The sequence below is a fragment of the Epinephelus moara genome, chromosome 3 (genome assembly GCF_006386435.1).
Source record: "Epinephelus moara isolate mb chromosome 3, YSFRI_EMoa_1.0, whole genome shotgun sequence".
In the NCBI taxonomy this organism is placed as follows: domain Eukaryota; kingdom Metazoa; phylum Chordata; class Actinopteri; order Perciformes; family Serranidae; genus Epinephelus; species Epinephelus moara.
Window position 1 is genome coordinate 21,763,971 of NC_065508.1, and position 19,902 is coordinate 21,783,872.

The 19,902-nt window shown below is 41.4% G+C and overlaps 1 protein-coding gene across 1 annotated transcript in view; it reads right to left on the reverse strand.

Annotated features, from left to right (window-relative positions):
- The window catches only part of med13a (mediator complex subunit 13a), a 111,742-nt gene that overhangs the window by 60,454 nt on the left and 31,386 nt on the right, over positions 1 to 19,902 (reverse strand). The window contains exon 4 of the mRNA XM_050035193.1: positions 18,531 to 18,699. Within this exon, the coding sequence (XP_049891150.1) occupies positions 18,531 to 18,699 (169 nt within the window). The remainder of the gene's footprint in view (positions 1 to 18,530; positions 18,700 to 19,902) is intronic.

Here is a 19,902-nt window from a genome sequence, read left to right on the forward strand (position 1 = left end):
TCAGAAACTTAGAATACTGAACCATTTTCAAAAATGGTTGCTCCCGTTAGTCATTTAGACACAAAAACAAGGGAAAATCCAGGATAAAAAGTACCAAATTTACCCTTTACCAAAATTAAATCATAATAAAATTAAGATTTCATTTGAAAACTATTTCTTACATTGCCTAAGGGTCCCCAGGAACCCCCTGAGGGACCCTCGGGGGCCCCAACTCCATGACACATTGTGTCTGTTTAAGTATCTCGAACCTGCCTCAAGACTCAGGTTCTCAGGGATTTCAGAATGTCATCTACCCTGCAGCGAGTTACTGCTTGCACTTCAAAAAAAGGCCAAAACCCGAGGCCAGTGTTGAGCACCACAGAAAAACTGTGTATGTGCGTGATTAAAACACCACCTGTCAGCAGCACACTGTGCATGAGCGAATGGACACAGAAATCCCTCTTTAAACCACTAAAGATTTCTGTTCTTGTTTGTTTGCTTCATTATTAGAGCAATTAAAAGCATCATTTTAATGATGGAGAGAAAATACGAGATGCAGCAGGCAGCAGTGTACCCGAAATACGCTAAACGGCCTTCAAAACAACGGGATGCTACACTCAGAATATCGGTTATTAACAAGGATCACGTTGTCTCCTTCCCTGTGTCATGTTGAGAGAGAATATGAAGGAGGGAGGGTTACTGTTGTAGCCTGACAAAAAGCCACAAGATATTTTAATCATCTTTTCTCTCTCTGTCTCCACCTTTCCTCCCACTCCCCTCTCCTCCGCTCTTCATCTATTAACTGGCAAATAGACTGGTGCTGCTCTCTGATCCGCTCTCCTTTCCCTCTCCTCGCTGTCACACACACACACACACACACACACACACACACACACACACAGACACACGCTACTGTGACTGCCCACAGAGGCGAGGCACTCCCTGCTCCACCTCTCGGATGCAAATGTCCGGTGGCCTTTGGCTCAGTAAGGAGACAATAAGATAATCCAGTGAGGATTTGGAGCGGGGCCCACATACAAAGGAGGGCAGCCAGGTGGGCACATTTGCCTTCAGCTGGCATGCCATGGAAATGAGGTGCCAAAGGCCAGCGGCAGCGTGTGCGACGTCGCGGAGTGAGGGAGTGCGCTGCGTGGGACTGACAGCCTCCATCAGTGTCACACGGATGGTCTGCTGTGTCGCACACTAACAGATGATCAGCCATTTAACCATCCCAAAGCTCTGACATGATATTTATTTACAAAAAGGTATTCCATTATAGTTAATTTCTTGGCAGTACACTTGATGGGCCTTTTGACATTTTACTTCATCTGACAGCTTATTTACTGTACCTGCACCGACTGACACACTGAAGCACAACAGCATCCTCCCGTGTTATATTTCAGACTGCTTTATAGTTTCCTCAAACATTTCTAAATTGCACTGGACATTATATTCCCCTTGTTTGCTTTGTTTGACAGAAATCTTTTCGTCTCTAGGGATGCAACTAAGGATTATTTTTATAAACAATTCATCTGCCTGTTATATTCTCCATTAATTCTTTTGTACAAAAACAATGTCTCTGTGTGGTAATATTCCTTCAGACCCCTCTCACATTTGATCTTTGTGTATGCCTTGGGATGGCACTGGGTGCAGTGGTTAGCATCGTCACCTCACAGCAAGAGGGTTTCTGGTTCGAATCTGTGGTGGGGGAGCCTTCTGTGTGGAGTTTGCTTGATCTCCCCGTGTCAGCGTGGGTTTTATCTGGGTCCTCCGGCTTCCTTTCACCATCTAGGTTAATTGGTGACTCTAAATTGCTTGTAGGTGTTTGTATCAGGCCTGTGATAGTCTGGTGACCTGCCTAGGGTGTACTCCAGCCCCCTCGCAACCCCTCAGAGTATAAGGGGTTACGGTTATTGTATTCTTTTACTTTGTATTACTCTAATTGTTTGATTGGCTGCACCTCAGTGCAATCTACAGGGCAATTAGTTGCCAACTTTGCTTATCTGCTTCAGTGGTGGTATTTTATCTTGATGTTATTTTTATTGTTCTTTCTATTTGCTTGAATTCTGCATCGTTTTAAATCCGAGATCAACCATGCCAAGCACTTTGTAACCTTGTTTTGAAGAGCGCTTCATAAATAAAGTTTATCAGTATCCTTATTATTTTAAAATGTCGAAATAAAGGTCAAAATCACAATTTAAGAGCCTAACAAATTGCTTGTTTTGTCAGGATCAACAGTTAACACTAAAAAATATTCAGATTACAGTGATGTAAAAAAGAGAAAAGCAGCAAATATTCAAAAGGGATGTTTCTAACTTAGTCAAATAACAGTAAGAAAACACAAATTAAGCACTATTCAATCGAGAGGGTTAAACATTGACTGAAAAAATACTGCTGTATTATGAGAGCCATCTGAAATCGTTAATCCCATTTTTAAATAATCAAATCATTTATTGAATGCTGCCGAAATATTTGGCAATGTGCGCATGACAAGACATTACACTGCAAATCATGGCAACAAGTCACTAAATCAAAGTCGAAAAAACTTCCAGTTCTTAATGCATACATTAATAAATAATGATTTTAATAATAAGTTTAACTGACTTGTATATCTGGTGCTGACTAGCAGGGTAGCAATGTTATAAGTGTTTTTGTTTTTAAAATGACTGAAACAATTTATCTATTTACTAAAAATAAGCTATCTGATCAACTTTAAAGAATTATATTATATTTACTCATGAAAGAATGAAAAAAATATTTCTCATCTCCTGAAAACTTTTGGTTTTTATTATTTAACAAATAGTGTACGACTGCAATGATGGAAAAAAAAAAACACTCTGATCTTTCCAAATAATAAAACAATGACTCCGTGAGCAACACTATCTCATTATCCTCTGTGAGTTATCTGCACAGAGGCTTGCCAGCAGATGAATTTGTGGCTTGTTGTCACAGTAAATGGCAGCGAAGGCAGTTGCCCATGTAAACCCACAGGGAGCTGCAATAAATCAATGCACATTGTAATTTTTGTATCACAGGATTAGGATGTTCCTGCCAAATTTTTATCCATTATTTTCAATGAGGTTTTTTGTTAATTTCGTTGCACTATTCTGAAATATGTTGGTTCTGCTCTTTAGATATTATTACTGGACGGAATTATGCCCCAGCTTCACATGCTTTTTTTAGGCTGCTTTACGGTGCGTTGTTTTTACAAGCCGGCTGGAGATTTTTTACAAATCACAGGAAGATCAAGATGAAACACAATCACTTATCGGCACTGTGACAGTTTTTTATTGCTGCTGTTTTAATCAATCTGAGTTTTAATTTATTGTTCTGTAAAAAAAAAAAAAAATCACATAACTGACCATTTAGCTGCTGAACATTTTACTGCTTTTCTTTTTAAAGCATCGGATAAATGCATACACACACTCAAACGCAGTTATAATGGCAATATGAAACTTGACTGTGAAACAGAAACTATGGAGCTGGAAGTGAAAAGGACGCTTTGTGGAAGACTTGATGGAAGAAAATGACGACAGAGCTGTAACATTCCACAGATGTTTGTTGGGCCTGGCTCGCTGCGCTCTAAGAACTAAGCTTCCGTTGAGCTGATCTACACTTCCTCAGCACAACAAAAGCAGCAGCAGCAGCAGCAGCAACAGCAGCAAGTGTCCCTCGTCCTGTGAAGAGTCAGCCTTCTATCTCTGCCCAGTTTGCATCGCTAGTGGAAGCAGCAGTCACCCCTGGTCTGTTGTGTACATGAATATCTGCCACGTGCAGCAGCTTGTTACTATCTGCAGCACTGTAAACATGTTTTGACTTTTTGTGTGCTGCTCCAGTGACAAGACATGCTGGCATGGGCACAACATTATCAAACAATGTTTCTGGAATTGAAGCGTACAATAACAATCAGCCACCACAGCAACAAGAATGACTTGTTTTGACAATGGATATGACATAAAAGAGACGTGCCAAGGAAGTTATCAAAGCTTTTCTTCCTGGAAGGAGCAAGGAGGTCTTTTTTTTCTAAATAACAGTGGTACTAGTGTGTTATTGTTTAAATGATAATCACCCATCAGCAGAATATTTCAAGGCAACAGAGAAGCAGCGATTCAAATGTTTTAAAAATCTGACCTACTGGTTTCAATTTCTTCCTAAGAACTATCATTGGCAACATACACAAACATTTGTGTGACTTTATTTTAAAGGAAAATTCTTATGTATGTTCATAATAAAACACAGACTATTAAATAACTTAGACATTTCCTGCACCGAGTTAAAGGACCTTCTCCCACTTTCACTCAAAATAAAAAGTACTCCTGGTTACTAAACAGAGCGTTTTTGTATTTGTGTCTTTGCACAAAACTATTTATTAATCAGTATCTATCTATGAGAATGTAAAGGTGTGTGTACTGCAGGCTATATATTACCTCCCACTGCTACAGTGAGCAGTGTCTCCTCTCCTCCTGCCACAATGTGTGCATGGCGCAAAACGAGAGTAGAGACATCACACTGATGGCAGAGGAGCTGGTCACTGCTCTGAGCAACATGCATACATGCTCTGCATGGGTAATAGAGATAATTTCAGGTTTGTAGTCCCTGTGTAAAAGGAGCTTTAGTGAGTTTATTCTAAAAAGTGCCTAGTGACAAATTACACAGACCATTAGGAGAAAAGTTACTAATTCAACTTTTACCTAGAGGAGCTGTGTATGAGAACCCAAATGTCTGAATCAGTTGGATCTGACAGTGACTGACTTTATCCTGCCAGCTCCCCAGTACAGTCGCTGTTATGTGCGAATAGAGCAGGTCATTGTCCGAAGAATTTACACCGAAGCGAGTGGGCGTGTGGATGAAGTTTCTATTATGGGACAGGTGCGAAACCGGAAGAAAACAAACATCTGAGGGTGAAGAAGTAGGGTCGTTTACAGGAAGATGGCAACAAAAATGTCTAACTGGGGAGACGAGGATATTCCGAAACTTCAAGGCCAAAGCTGATATCGTCAAACAAATTATCAGAACAGCAAGAGACTGTCGTTTACGAGCAAATTATGTTCTAGTGACATGAGCTCGGTGTAATCCATGTTATGTCCTGCCTCCTGCACATCCTACCAAGGTGCCATCCCTTGCCTTAACCCAACAGAGTATTGCCAGGTGGTGAGAACACCTCCGACACAGTCCGGTGTTCATATGAGAAAACAGCTTTCATTTATATAGTTAACCTTTATTTACCAGGAAGTCCCGCTGAGATTGACCTGGCCGAGGTAGCAGCCAATCAAAGTACATTTAAAATGCACAAATACAACATATAACGCAAAAACCCACAATAAAACAACATCTAATCAAACATAGTGGCCTCTCAGGAAAGCACATGTCTGTCTGAAAAGTCTGTGTGACAAAACGTCTATATTTGACGACCTAGGAATGACAACGGGCTGCAGCTGCTGTGACAATCGTCGTTTAATGTCGTGAGCCATCATGTGGTGCATGCATGTAAAAATGATCGGCACAGGATCGGCTATATCTGAGACCGACCAGTTGATAATCGGCTGATTCCTATCACCAGCCCATCGATTAGTGCATCTCTGCAAAGCAGTGTAAAACTTCATATCAAAGCCACATTAGGAACACACATGCTAATTCATAAGAATGATACATGTTTTAATTACATAATGAGGTGTTTTTTTGTTCCAGAGTGAGAGATAAGACCAATAAGGAAGGAGAGATGTAAAAAAAGAATGGTGGTGGTAAACAGCGCTGAATTAGAGGACACATTTCCTGGGTGATATAATCTTCCCTACTGTCTAGCCACCTGACCACTGGGAAACAACAGCACTGTCTGCTGCCAAAGTAACACAAGCACACAAACACACTGAGCCCTGAGAGCCGCGCCAGCTACGGCTTTAGCACACAGTTCACACAGGAGACTAGGTGCTAGAGAAAACACTAAACTAAAAACTCTTAAGGCCAGCACATTCACTTAGACACACTCAGAGCTCTATTACTTTGAATTGATTTCCCTCTGCCACAAATGTAGAGGGGGGTGAGCCTCTTTATATATGTCAGATTAAACTTGGAAGGGGGAGAGAAATGGAGAGAGATGGAACGACAAGCGCATAAAAAGAGGAGAAATCCGATCCTGTGCAAGTCTGTCATAGCCACACACAGATACAGCTGGAGCCAGCTAAAGATAATACTGACATAACCCTGACAACAAGTCAGGTTGCAGCTCCCGCATGGTTTAAGCCACACACACACACACACACACACACACACACACACACACACACACACCAGGGTTCTTCTAATACACCTGCTGTCAGCTAAAAAGTCTCAATCTAAGCCAGATACCTTTGCTCGTCTGAAAGAAAGAAAAAAAAATCTGTAATTACGCTCATTACCATGTTCACATAATCACTTTGCGACTGCATCGTGATTGTGATGCCACATCTGTTCCTGCTTGTGAAAGCGGCACTTAGTTACACTGCAGTGTGATATGCATTTAATTGTCAAAATATGTACTCTATTCAAAGAACATAACATACTGGCAAACAATTTTTTAACTGTGTAGCGTAAGTAGGGCTGAGCAATAACAACAGATAAAGAACAATAATTATCTCTTTGTAATTTTACTAAATAGAAATATAACAAATGTTTGATAAATGTTTGATATAATTAAACCACACATATGGAGGTAGAGGGGGCGCTAATGCACCTTCAACACTAGGTGCCACCTGCCATTAAACAGGAGGAGGAGGAGAGGAGGAAGAAGAAGGAAAGAGAAGGAGGAGGAGGAGGAGGAGGAGGAGGAGAAGAAGAAGAAGAATAGAAGAAAAAGGAAAAGGAAAAGGAGGGGGAGGGAGGGGGGAGAAAAGAGGAGAAGAAGAAAAGGTGCAGAAGAAAGAAGAGGAGGTGGGGAGGAGGAGAAGAGGAAGCAGAGGAAGAAGATGATATATGAGAAAGGAGGTGGAGAAGAATGAGAAGAAGAAAACACATGAAGAGGAGGAGAGGAGGATGGCAGGAGGAGGAAGAAGAAGAAGAAAAAAGCAGAGGAGGTGAGGAAGAGGTGAAGGGGAATAGGAAGAAAAGAGGGGAAGAAGATGAGGAGGAGAGGAATACAGAAGAACAGAGAAGAAGAAAAGAAGAAGAAGAGAGGTGGTGGAGAAGAAAAGATGATGAAGAAGAAGAGAGGTGGTGGAGAGGAAGGAGAAAAAGAAAAAGAAAAAGAGATGAAGATGTGAGAAAGATGAGAGGAGGAGGAGAAGAAGAGGAAGCAGAAGGAAGAAAAAGAAGAGAAAGGACAGAGAAGATGAGGTGGAGGAGAAGGTGAAAAAGAGAATGAGAAGAGGAGAAGATAAAGAAAAAGAAGAGAGATAAGTAAAGGAAGAAGGAAAAAGAATGGGAGAAAAGGGAGGTGATATAGGAGAAGAACAAAACAGAGCAAAAGAAGTACGCGGAAAAGAAGAGGGGAAGAAGAAAAAGAGAAAAGAAGACGATGAGGTGAAGAAAGCTAGGGAGAGAAAGGGACAAGAAGAGGAGGAGAATCAGCAGAAGGAGAAAAGTGAGAATGAAGGAAAGAAGTAAAAAGAGAAGAAGAAGAAAGGGAAAGAAGACTTGGTGGAGATGAAGAAGAAGAAGAGTTGGAGGGAAAGAAAAAGACTAAGAAGGTGAAGAAGGAGAAAAAGAGACGATGGAGTAGACGTTAGCAGTAGTAGCACTATGACATCATAACGTTACAACAGCATTCAACGCGCTCATTAAGTTTTCCTTTAGGTCTGATTGTTGTGATCACTCAAAACAAGCCTTTAAAATTTTTTATCATGATAACATTTTTGGCAGCATCACCTGCCTTACTGTGTAGCATAAAGGACGTCCTATAAATCTGTTAACACCTGCAGTAGTTCTGTACGTAAAAAAGATGGGAGCTTGTTTTAAGCCATGCTCATGTTGAGTCATTAGGTCACCATGCCCTTAGTAATATGAGTTGTGCAGTGGTTATAATAAAAGTTCATTACCCAGAGCCACGGCCAATTAGTCAGCCTCATCCTGGATTAAAGCCGGGCTTCTGCAGTTAACCCACAAAGACAAGGCCTACTTTTCCCGTTTTTCTTTCAAATAACACTTTTGGAAAATGATGTTACACTGTAGTTCCTGTGGTTTAAAATTCTGCACACCAGCTGTGACATGGAAACATTATGCCATAGTTAAATTTATGGGTTTTCCTAACTGAGAAACGAGGAAAGGTTAGCAGGACGACATAATCTCTTTGTTTTACTGAGCAAATTAATTAACTTGCAGAATGTCAGAGTAAATATCAGAGGCCTGGTGAGTCTGTGTGGTGAAATTAGACTTCAGTAGCAGGTCAGCGGCTCGTGGTGCACGTAAACCTTTACTGATGTGATAATTAAAAGTGTCAAAGGTAACCATGGAGAAGACATGCCTTATTTTGACTCCCCAAATTTAAGTAGTCATATTTGTTTTGGGACATCAGACACAGTATATTCCCTTCGACTTATCAACAGTATTAGCTGATAACATTAGCTCCAGTGGGTAAGCTTTTTCCAAAATAAATCAGCTCTCAGTAAAGTGTCAACTTCTCTTAGTGGAGAAATAAGCTGATCTTCATGCTCTGCGCCTGGCAGTGAAAGTTCGCTTGTTGATTCTTTGAAAACATCTGTTACACTAATCACTCTCAAATAATGCTGGGTGTAACGCAGTACTGAAACAAGTGTGTAGCAGAGAAGTGAAGATGACAGTGGACTTCAGGAGAAGCGCCCCAACACTGCCCCGCCTCACCATCAGGTTTTTTGGGTACCACAATCTCTAGTGACCTGAAGTGGACCTCCCACATGGACACTGTCAGGAAAAAGGCCCAGCAGAGGCTGTACTTCCTGCGACAGCTCAGGAAGCTCAACCTGCCTTAGGAACTGCTGATCACTTTCTACACCACCATAATCCAGTCTCTTCTCTGCACGTCCATCACTGTCTGGTTTGGATCTGCCACCAAACTGGACAGGAACAGACTGCAACAGACAATCGGGTCTGCAGAGATGATTATTGGGACCAATCTTCCCTCTAACATAATGGAACTAGATGGCACTCGGCTTGAGGTGGTGCTAGGCGAGCTAGCAGTAGATGCACGCTTCCTTCTGCGCAGCAGGAGAGGGGTGAGGTTGACAGGTGTAGTTCAGTAGAACGAAAATGGTTCCTACATGAAACTGCTCACAACAAGGGTTTTTTTTGGGGAGTTTTTCCTTATCCGCTGCGAGGGTCATAAGGACAGAGGGATGTCGTATGCTGTAAAGCCCTGTGAGGCAAATTGTGATTTGTGATATTGGGCTTTATAAATAAAATTGATTGATTGATTGAACAAGGTCTGTGGATTACCTTGAGTAGCCAGTTCATGATTTCTTAAAAGACACATTGCTATTGAGCTTTTAAATTTAATTCTGTTTTGGCACCACAAGCCGAGTGCTATCTAGTTCTATTATAGTGGAGAGAAGGCAGACATCTCTACATCAACTACTCACACCAAAAAAAACTAGACTGATAAACAGCACTACATCCAAGAGGAAAAATATCTACATTTTTGATTTTGGGGTGTACTCACCCTTTAAGGAGTCTTAAATTCATGATTAGCAAATGCAGTGAATTAAAAGTAGAACGTAAATTTGTCTCACACACATATGTTTAGAATAACCTCATTTTAAGGTCTCTCTGGAGATTGCTTTACCCTGTGTCGAGGTAAATCTGTACATACAGCGCAGCCACCTTGTAGTCCACAGTGATGAGGTGAAAGGTCCAACACCATATACGGGATTATCTTTAAATGTGGCCATCTGTCTGAACCTCTGGATTAAAGACAGCACCACAGCAATCACAGTTATTTAGAGAAGGACAGAGTGGAAGCGAGAAGGAGGGACGCCTGACGGATTAACTATGACGACTTCCTCAGACCTTCGCTTGGCCCCTGGCCCTGCCATAGCCTCAGGTCACATATGAAAATGGGAGGAATGGTTGGAATGCAGGCTGCAGTAGCTGAGGAGGCGGGAGGGTGTGAAGAACAGAGGGAGCAGAGGAAATGTAAGGGCACAGGATTCCCTCCGCTAACAGTGAAACGTGTCCCTGCTGCTACCCTTGAATTCCACTGCTGACACAATATGGGTTTCCTCAGTGCCGCGACACATAAAAAGGCGATGACGGCTGTTAACTTTAGTAATGAGAGATAAATTCTTTGTTCTCTGAGGGCCTCTCGCTGGCATTAGAAGAAATGAGGCAGGCATTCAGGAGCGGAAATTAGTGGGAAAATATTATAATAACACGCTATGAGTTTTCTGAAGGTCTCTTATTACTCCGCACTACTTGAGACATTGTATGCATTTTGTTCACTGTGCACGCTGTGTCATGATATGTTACTGTCGTATTGGCTTCTGTAAATCATAGGACTCGTTAACTTGGAAATGCTATACCTTGTTCATCATAATCCATCTTGACTGGTAGAATTTTAAGATAAATGGTTTATTTATTTCTGTCAGGTAATACATTAAAGGAGCCCTATTATGCTTTTCCCCATTTTCTGTCATATATATGATGTCAAAATGCCAGATATTCATATTTTAATATGGCCAAAGTTTCAGATAATGAGGTAAATGTATGTAACAGTATCCTTGTGAGCAAAAATCAAATGTGTTCTCCTCCTTGGGTTACAAGATGACGTCAGACTGTGACCAATTTCTTTACATGGTCACCTGCAACAGGCAAGCTACTGCAAATGTTTACATTATGTAGCCTATGCTGCTACACGTAGCTACATGCTAACATCAGGGAAATCTATGATCTTAGATGCCAGGGTTGGTAATTTCTCCCAGATTGGGGATCATATTCCTGCAGGAACATGTCCAGTTGTGTAAGGAAGCTTTTAATGGCTACATACAGTCATTTCCCTGCTGCAAGTATACTGCTACATGTAGCTACATGCTAACATCGGAGAAACCTATGATCTTAGTTGCGGATGTTGATAATTTCTCCCTGATTTGGGATCATATTCCTGCAGGAACATGTCCAGTTGTGTTAAGAAACTTAATGGTGATTTTTAATGGGAGAAAGTGCCACTACACACAGTTACTGCCCAGCTGCAGGTACACTGCTACATGTAGCTGCGTGCTAACGTCAGGGAAACATGTAATCTGCTGTTAATTTCTCCCTGATATCATTATCATCAATGTGCGCATGTTATTTTTGCGCTACTATAATCTTAATTATCATATCATTTTAATAATGTGCACGTTACTTTGCACTAATACTATCTTCATTATCACATCACTTTCATTATTTGTACAACTTATTTTTGCCTTCACGTATTACACCTCTTCCTGACCAAAAGTGTCACCAACAAGTGAGCAAGCAAACATCGGATTCTTTCAGTGTTTCCCAATGAAGATGTCCTAACCTGCTCCGTGGATCAGTGAGCAGGCTAAGCGATGTGTCTCTTGCTTGAAACATCGCTCACCCTGGGTCTATTTTGCCAAAGCTGTTGAACAGGCTCGCTCATGGCTTGATAAACTCCCTGTATAGCTGCACACTTTTTGGCGCTCCATCCGCCAGAGTTTCCTTGCTCTCTCTATGTTAGGAAGATGTGTTATACTTGTATTATAATGTGTTTTTAAATTACTACAGCTTTAACTTACTCTAATTGCCTCTGCAAACTGCCCCTCAAGGACAAATAGTGTTTTGAATTGAAATGAATTAAACAGTCTGACTGAAACATGCTTTGTTGTGTGTGTTTAGAAGCTTTTATTGCTGATTTTTCACTGTCAGAAGTGCCTCTATTCTCTGTTGCAGTCATTCCCACTGCTGTCATAATATTGTGGAGACACAGAGTTACAGAAGACCCAGACACACTGAACAATCGGAGCAGAATGAACTTTTCCAGGAGGGCAACATGAGGTTTCAGACAGAACGTGAATACAGATGTTCCAGCACAGTATGAGCAGAATAAAGTGTGTTTTGACCATTAAAGCATGTAAACATGTTCTAGTAGAAAGCTAAAATACAAGTCTGAACCTGAAAATGAGCATAACAGTCCCCTTAAATGGCGAAATGTGTTTTCAAGCAGTGCAGTCGGTATTTGAGGCTGACAGTTCAAATGAGGGGATATGGTTAAAATTAAGTAAATTGGCAGATAGCTTCAAATGGTAGGGTCTTTGTAAGGTCAGTGATGCACAAGACTTTGCTTTAAATTGTACCACTAAAGCGATGCAATGGGAAACAGACTATTAATAATATATAATTGCGGAGCAATTAAGGAAATGAACCATACCAATGAAAAACACTGGTATTTTCCTTTAAGAGCCATATTTATCTTCTGGACAGGATCTCTCCAGCAACATGATATATCCAGAGCGCCGGGTCACATGGTCCCTCAGCCCAGTCTCCCTGGAGTTCCTGCTGCTTGAGAGACTGATGAAGTATAAGGAAGACCAGGGGGTAGGGGGTCGAGTGCTGGGGGCGGGGTACGTAGGAGAGGTGCTGAGTCGTGTTGCATATCTATATCGGCAGTATAAGTCCGTATGCACGCTACATGTCATATATGCAGGTCATCTGGCTGCATTTCGTGTGTCTTAACGTCAATAATTCCAGCGAAAAGCTGTGTGCCAACTCCTCGACTGCCCTCGGTGTGGACTGGCTCGCATGCTGATTGTTGCCGAGTGTTTGTGTGGCCGTCTCCCTGTGTGTGTTTGTGTTGTGCTGGGAGCAGGGAGGGGATAAATTTAGCGCTTTAGCCCCAGACTGGAGGCAGTGGCCCTTTATCCTGCACTGTCCTACTTAACAGAGTGCTGCTCTGTGCTTCCGCCTGCCACAGCGCACCAGGACTCACACATTCACCTCCCAACGTCGGACCAAAACAATAGAAGAAGAATGTGCTCAGCCACATAGCACACAGTCATGCAGAAAAGCACAGACAGTCGCATGTGTTTATGCAGGCGGCATATTTGTTATTGTATAACTGTGGTTTGCATTCATCATTTGCTCTTGCAACATGAGCTGCTGCACACTGGCCTCATTTCATAACAGCTTGATTTGTTAATGATGCTTTCAGTCAGACAACAACAACTAAATGCACAACCGACTACACATATTTAAATACAGTGGAGTTGTAATCTAACACTCTCCTGATTGCAGCGCAGTTGGAGTACATTGTAGGGTCTCGTAAATGCTGCTTTTAACACAGAGAGCACGTCAAGCAGATAAAAAGAAATGATATCCCCTTTGTCCTGATCAAATTGAAACATCAAAGCAGGCTGGATTTAATGCTGCTCTGAATTTTGTTGATGCAGCCAATTAGGAGCAAGACAACGAGTTAGTCTGCCTTAAGCTGACCAATGGAGCACGAGCATCCCGCTTCACCTTGGAAACACACGATCCCATGGTGCATTTCCCTGCTGCCATGACAACCAAGAGGAGCTCTCCCTTGCTCGTTCCCTCCCTCCCTCCTTCCCTTGTGTTCTCTCCTGCTCTCACTCTCTCTGTGTTTCCTGAAGCCAGTCTACCTAGCAGCACAAGGTTCACAGAAACAACCAGGCTGCACAACTTGGAGCCGCCTGCACTCCAGACAAAGAGAATTACTGTCAGCTGTATCAACACATACTGCTGCAGTTTGCAGTTCACATCAAAAACAAAAGGCTTCAACCAATCAATGTGCACTGATTTATTTTTAAGAATCTATCAAAAACAGTTCAATTGTTTAATCTTGACACATTTCATTTCCTCAGGGGCTGAAAAACATGAGTCTCTGAGAAAATGTGACTCAATCCTAATAACTTCTTGATATGAAAAGACAATAAGAAGCACTAATAGAGGTCATCATTATCAAAGATTCTGAGAATTCAGTTTGCTGCCTTCTGCTTACCACACGCATCAGGCTAAAATAAGAGGAGGAGGCGGAGGGGAGGGAGAGCGAGGGAGAGATGATGTAAGCATTTCAACACAGGCTGAGGTCTGGGGTTGAGGTTATGAACACTGTCAGCTGGCCACAGCCTCCACCAACTGGAGGCTTTGGATGCTGCAGAGGAGTCTTCTGATGATCAGAGGGGTGTTTCCCAAAAGCAGATTCGATTTGAGTGGCCCACACAAGAATATCTTTTAGTACTTATTATTTCTAGCTTTGCGAAGGTTCGGACTAATGACTGACAGTGACGAGTGTGCCACAAGGGTGCATTCATGAAGATCTGCAGACAGAAAATCAATCTGAAACTATTTTGATAATTGATTAGGGTGCAACTAACTAATTGTTTGGACAATATACCATAAGGAAACTCTTAATATTAATGATGCCTATCACAATTATCCTTTTATTATTACTGTACTGATTATGCTCTAAAGAAAACAATTACATTGTGCAATTATATTTCATGAGAGTTCTGTGGTCACAGGTGTGTTTACTGCGAATTCATTTATGATTTAGAGAGAAGACAGATGAGGCAATAACTCACACTGTTGATGAATCACTTTATTGTGTTTGTGTCTTTAGGAAGGAAGGAAAAGTAGTCCACGAATGACGGGCGTGAAACAATGCACAGTTAAGTTTTCACTGGACAATAAGAGCGGGAATTCCCTGGAAATGTTTGATTCCATTCACTATGAAATCAACAAGTTACTGAGAGCGATGTAAGATCTGAGCGCTGACATAAAAGCGTCAATAAATCTTTCAATGTCTGTCATCAAATTTTTAGATGGGGAAAAAAAAAAAAAAATTCTTAAGCAAAATCCTAAATTTAAAAGAAGTGATTCATCAGAGTTGGTCTTTTTTTAATTATTATTATTAAATCAACCTTCTTTGATAAGTAAATATAACTTATGATGCCTTTAGATAGCTGCGAGAGCGCTACGTTAATATAGGTGCGTGCCTCGCTTTGTGTGCGGGAAACACACAGTTTGACAGCAGTAAATATGTAGTTTTTGAAAGGCTAAACGCAAACGATTGTGAACTGAAGCTGAGTATTTCATTAGCTAAAAATCCTACAGCTTAAGACAAGGTCAATTTAAGACTTTTTAAAACTTTAAATGCTACCCAGAATAAAATTTAAGAAATTTTTTTTACAATAACCAAAATTGGGGAAAAAACAAAAAACAAAACAAAAAAACGCTGTAAATTATTTAAAAAAAAATATATACATTTACATGCTTCACATGTCTTAGTATTTTAAGACTTTTTAAAGACTGATTATAGACATTTTAATTCCAATTAATGCCTTATTTTTAGATTATTAAATTCAATGCCTTCTAAGCCTTATTAAAGAACTGCAGGAACACCAAAAACTTGGATTTTGGAGATTAGTATATCTATCTTATGGACTTTACAACGCACTGCAGTTACTGAAAATGTCTGGATCACACAAGTCGTAAGTACTCCTGGGCAGCCAACACTGGAATCTAATTCTACAAACAGTATAATACTAATTATATCAATATGGCTTAATCTTTATCTCCAACTGTGCAGAAACACCGGGTTTAAACAGAATGAGTAGGCAGGGGGAAAAAAGCTGTGTAGTATTCGAATGTTGACTTAGAATTTAAATGTCAATGTTGTAAATGAAGCTTTAAACTATTTGGTACAGCCCGAATAAAATGTACTGTTACATAGGGCTGCAGTAACTATTATTTTCATTGTTTAATTGATTAATAAATTAGTTGTCTGATCAATAAAATGCACCAGATGACATCCTCAAATGTCCTGTTTTGTCAACCAACAGAAAATATTCAGTTCACTGTCAAAGAGGAGTGAAGAAGCCAGAAAATATTCACATTTAAGAGGCTGGAATCAGAGACTTTGTACTATTTTTTTCCTTGAAAAATTACTTTAAATTAAATAATTGATAATCAGTTAGCGATTAATTTAAAAGTCGACGACTAGGCCTGATACATTAATTGTCACAGCTCTATCTACAAACTTGAGCATCTCCATGTTGACGCGACACATAAAAGGCAAAGGAGCAGTGGATCACATGCAGGCAAAAGACAGAGGGACACATCACTGTGAACTCAGCATTACTTAGTCCCACAGAAACGAAAACCGACATCCTGAGCCATTGATTAATTACAAATACCACAGCCCTACATCAATAACAGCATCACTGTTAGACCAGCTGGTCTCGGCGCAGTAGCAACATAAAACAAACAAACAAACACAAAAGCGATCTTGTAAATTTCCGTCACAGTTCTGTGGTGCTTTGTTTGTCGAAATCCCAGCGTGGCTGGAGCACAGTGGAACACACCAAAGGGAGAGGAAAAACATCCTTGACGACAACTAAGATTCAGGGTGGTTGCACCACTATTTATAACCTGCCCAGTCTGCTCCGTGACAGCAGAGGGGGATGAAGGGAAGGGGAGAGAGAGGGAGAGCCAGACACACAGACAGAGGGTGGCCTGTGAATTCCAGAGCAGAGGAAAAGACCATTGTTTTTTTTTTCTCCCTTGACTGGGGCCCTCTGTGATCAGCGTACTGGGTAAAGAGGCAATAGAGCTAAAAACAAGCCATGAATTTAAAGAGAAGTGGCTTGTTCTTCAGTATTATTTTGTCTATCCTTTTGTCTATTATTCTGCCGGTTAAGTGAAAATCTATCATACTTGTCCTGACAGATAAGAGCCATTGTCTACAGATGCAAGGCCCTGGAAGAGTCTCTGATCTGCCACCTCACATTGAGGTGATGATAAAGACAAGCTGACAGCAGATAGCCCAGTTCTGGCCATTTCTATCCTGGACAGAGCAACTGGCCTGCAAACAAACACACATACACACGTGTCTGTGTGCACACACAAGATTATGTCGCTGCACTGCCCCCATGGTCACCTGACTGGGAAATCTGGCAACAACACCGTAACAACTCCAAAAACAATAACACATGCACTCACAAAATAGTGCTGGGAGTGTGGTAGCTATCAAATGCATTTTTAAAAAAAAACACACAGCCTCTTTGACTCTGGAGTGTCTGCTTTCTCATCTTACACTGCCCTGCAGGTGTTACACATGCATTAATCTGTCACACCTCACACTACAATTATAATTTCCAAAACCACATGAGAAAAAACAACAACTCCAAAACAATAGCTGTGTGTTAAATGTGGAGACAGGGTGGGGTAGGAGGGGTCGGTGGGGGTGCAAGGTAAAAACTGCTACGGTCATTTTCTCCTCACTACTCGCGTCTCTGTCTCTTATCAATAAACCCAGACACCAAGGGCAAGAAATCCAACTCAGCAGATAGCACAGAGGAGGTGCAGGATGTCTCAGTTGTACACAAACACACTCAGAGCGAGAGGAGAGATAGGACACAGACAGTGCTGGCACTCCGGCACCTCTTTCAGTCTTTTTTAAAACTCTCATATCATAACTGTAATATAGTGTACAATGCAGGGATGTGGGGCCAATACAGACATTTTGTGTGACACATCAATAACGCTGTATAAAGCCTGATCCGTTTATGATCCTTTGTTTGTTTGCCTTCGGTACAGCAGCTGTCAGAAGTGTCCAACTGTGCTCCGTTAAAAAACTAAATGCAAAGCAACCTGCAAGCCAGTGACCCACAAGTTAGTGGGGCTCACAAAATAAACAGCAGCCAGCAGTTTCTACTGAACTAATGTGGAGATAACAGTATGGCAAGCTGTGCCACTTGGGGTATAAAAACAAGTTCATTTTGCATGTGTTTTGCAGGTGAGCTACACCTCTGAACTCATGCTGAAAAATGCTTTTCAACCTCAATATCTTGTTGATGCTGGGGAGAAAGAATCACTGTACAGCACCAACAAACAGGTTGCATAATTGCCTAGAGTTGGTTCGTGTTCTCACAGCAACAAGCAACAAGCAGACCAGATCAAATGCCTTCTGCGATAAAGCTGCTCTTGATTGGTCAGAATTTCCATGTGGGAAAAATCCAGGAAGTAAACAAAACGTTGAAGAAGAGTACACTTGCAAGATAAATGTGACACTTTCTAATGTCATAATGGAGGGACAACTACGCAGGTTGATTTTAGCGCTGCTCATCGTGAACTATATTGCTGTCATTGTTCATTTTAGTCAAACCATACAGTTTGAAAACGAGGCACGGCTCCAACTAGAAAACAATGTTCTGTCTCTTAACTGTTTAAAGAAATAAAAACCGCACTGGCCTCAGTATCGCAAGATACTTAAAACAAGATAAGACTTAAGTAAAACATGAGCAGTGAATCTCCAGTACAATATATGATTTTTTTATCTCTGCCTCCATCCAGAGCAGCCTTATGAACACATATATGTATATCAGGTTCTGCCAGTGGGAACAGTGCGAGTTCAATAGCCTACACACTGACCTACACATAAAAATTGAGAACCCTGTGTCTGTTGCTCAGCCTGAACTGCACCACACCACATCACCACCTAACAACAAGAGACATAACGTGCCTAGAAGGGCAGTGGTTACAGAAAAAAATACCCATTTCCACAGCGCAGGTACACGTGCAGAGCAGCGCCCCGAAGGAGACACAACGTGGGTAAGAACTCAGCAGAACAAGTGGTGCCAACGTACCTTTTGTTGATGGGCTTCTCATCCTTCTCGTAGGGCTTGACAAACCACTTGCCGATGCGAACGAAGCTGCGGTTCATGAGGCAGCGCTCCAGCAAGTTGTGGATGGCTTTGAACAGCAGCGTGCGACACTCGTAGGAAAGACCGTTCTCCCACAACCCATCATCCTCGGCTGAGGAGGAAAAAAAAGAGAGAGAGAGAGAAAGAAAAATGTGAGCTGAGTGGAAAGCTTTAAGAGTTTCGGTGCCATTTTTACGAACCTTTAAGAACTTTGCAGGGCAAACAATGTCAATCTTGACAGCAACAAAAACTCAATTTACAATTACAGTGAGAGTGGTGCGTGTTGCTGCTGGCTGTGGTCGAAGCAGAGCATGAAGCAGCCTTCACATCAGATGGCACAAACACTTATAGGGATATTCATCAATGTTTACAAGAGTAAGTATGGGAGCACCAACTGTCATAGCAAACATATTGTCACATACACTGTATCACCAACAACCAGCTTTGAAGTTAGATTTTCTAGTCACCAAGCTTTGCCTTGCTTGTGTAAAACAAAAAAAAGCTCACATATAAACGGCCTTACAGGTAAAGGTGCGTAACCTTTTCACTCCGCGGGGATGCCAGCGTTCTCGGCCAACATTACCATCTTTCAGAGGCTGTAGCTGACTGTTATCATGTCAATCTAGAAGACATAATTCAATGATACCAATCACGTCATGCCATCTAATCGGGAAGGTTAAACAACGCTCCAAAGTTTAGCTAAATTTTTGGCGAGCGAAAAACTGGCATGAACATTTCCAAAGGGGTTTCATGACCTCTCGCTTCAAGACATAAGAATGAAAATGGGTTCTATGGGTGCCCACAAGTCTCCCGTTTACAGACATGCCCACTTTATGCTAGCCCCATGAAGTTTGAGGGGGGAAAAAACATTATTTTGGCCTATTGTATTTGAATATTTCTGCACACTGGGGTCCCTAAACAATATTGGAATTTCAAAAATTGGGCATGAATTTAAAGCCGAGTCTCTTGTGAATTCAGTGAGCTCAATCTTATTCGTGTGTGATGATGCAAGTCCCCACAGTAGTCATTTCAATGAGGTGAGACCATTTTGCAAAACTTGACCCCACTGTAAAAATGGCCTATTGTGACCTCGAGGACAATCAGCCTCATGAAAGTTTACAACCACAAAACAGAGACCTCGGGCATTCAGAGGATGTGTGGCTTGTGGTTTCAGATGGGACAAAAGTGCTCGCCATCCCATTGCCAAAAAATGCAATTACTACAGAAATCTCCAAATGTAAAAAAAAATGTTTCTTCAGAGTTCCTCGAGTTCTTGGTGTCTTAATGTGATATTCTCATTTTCAACCATTTTTAT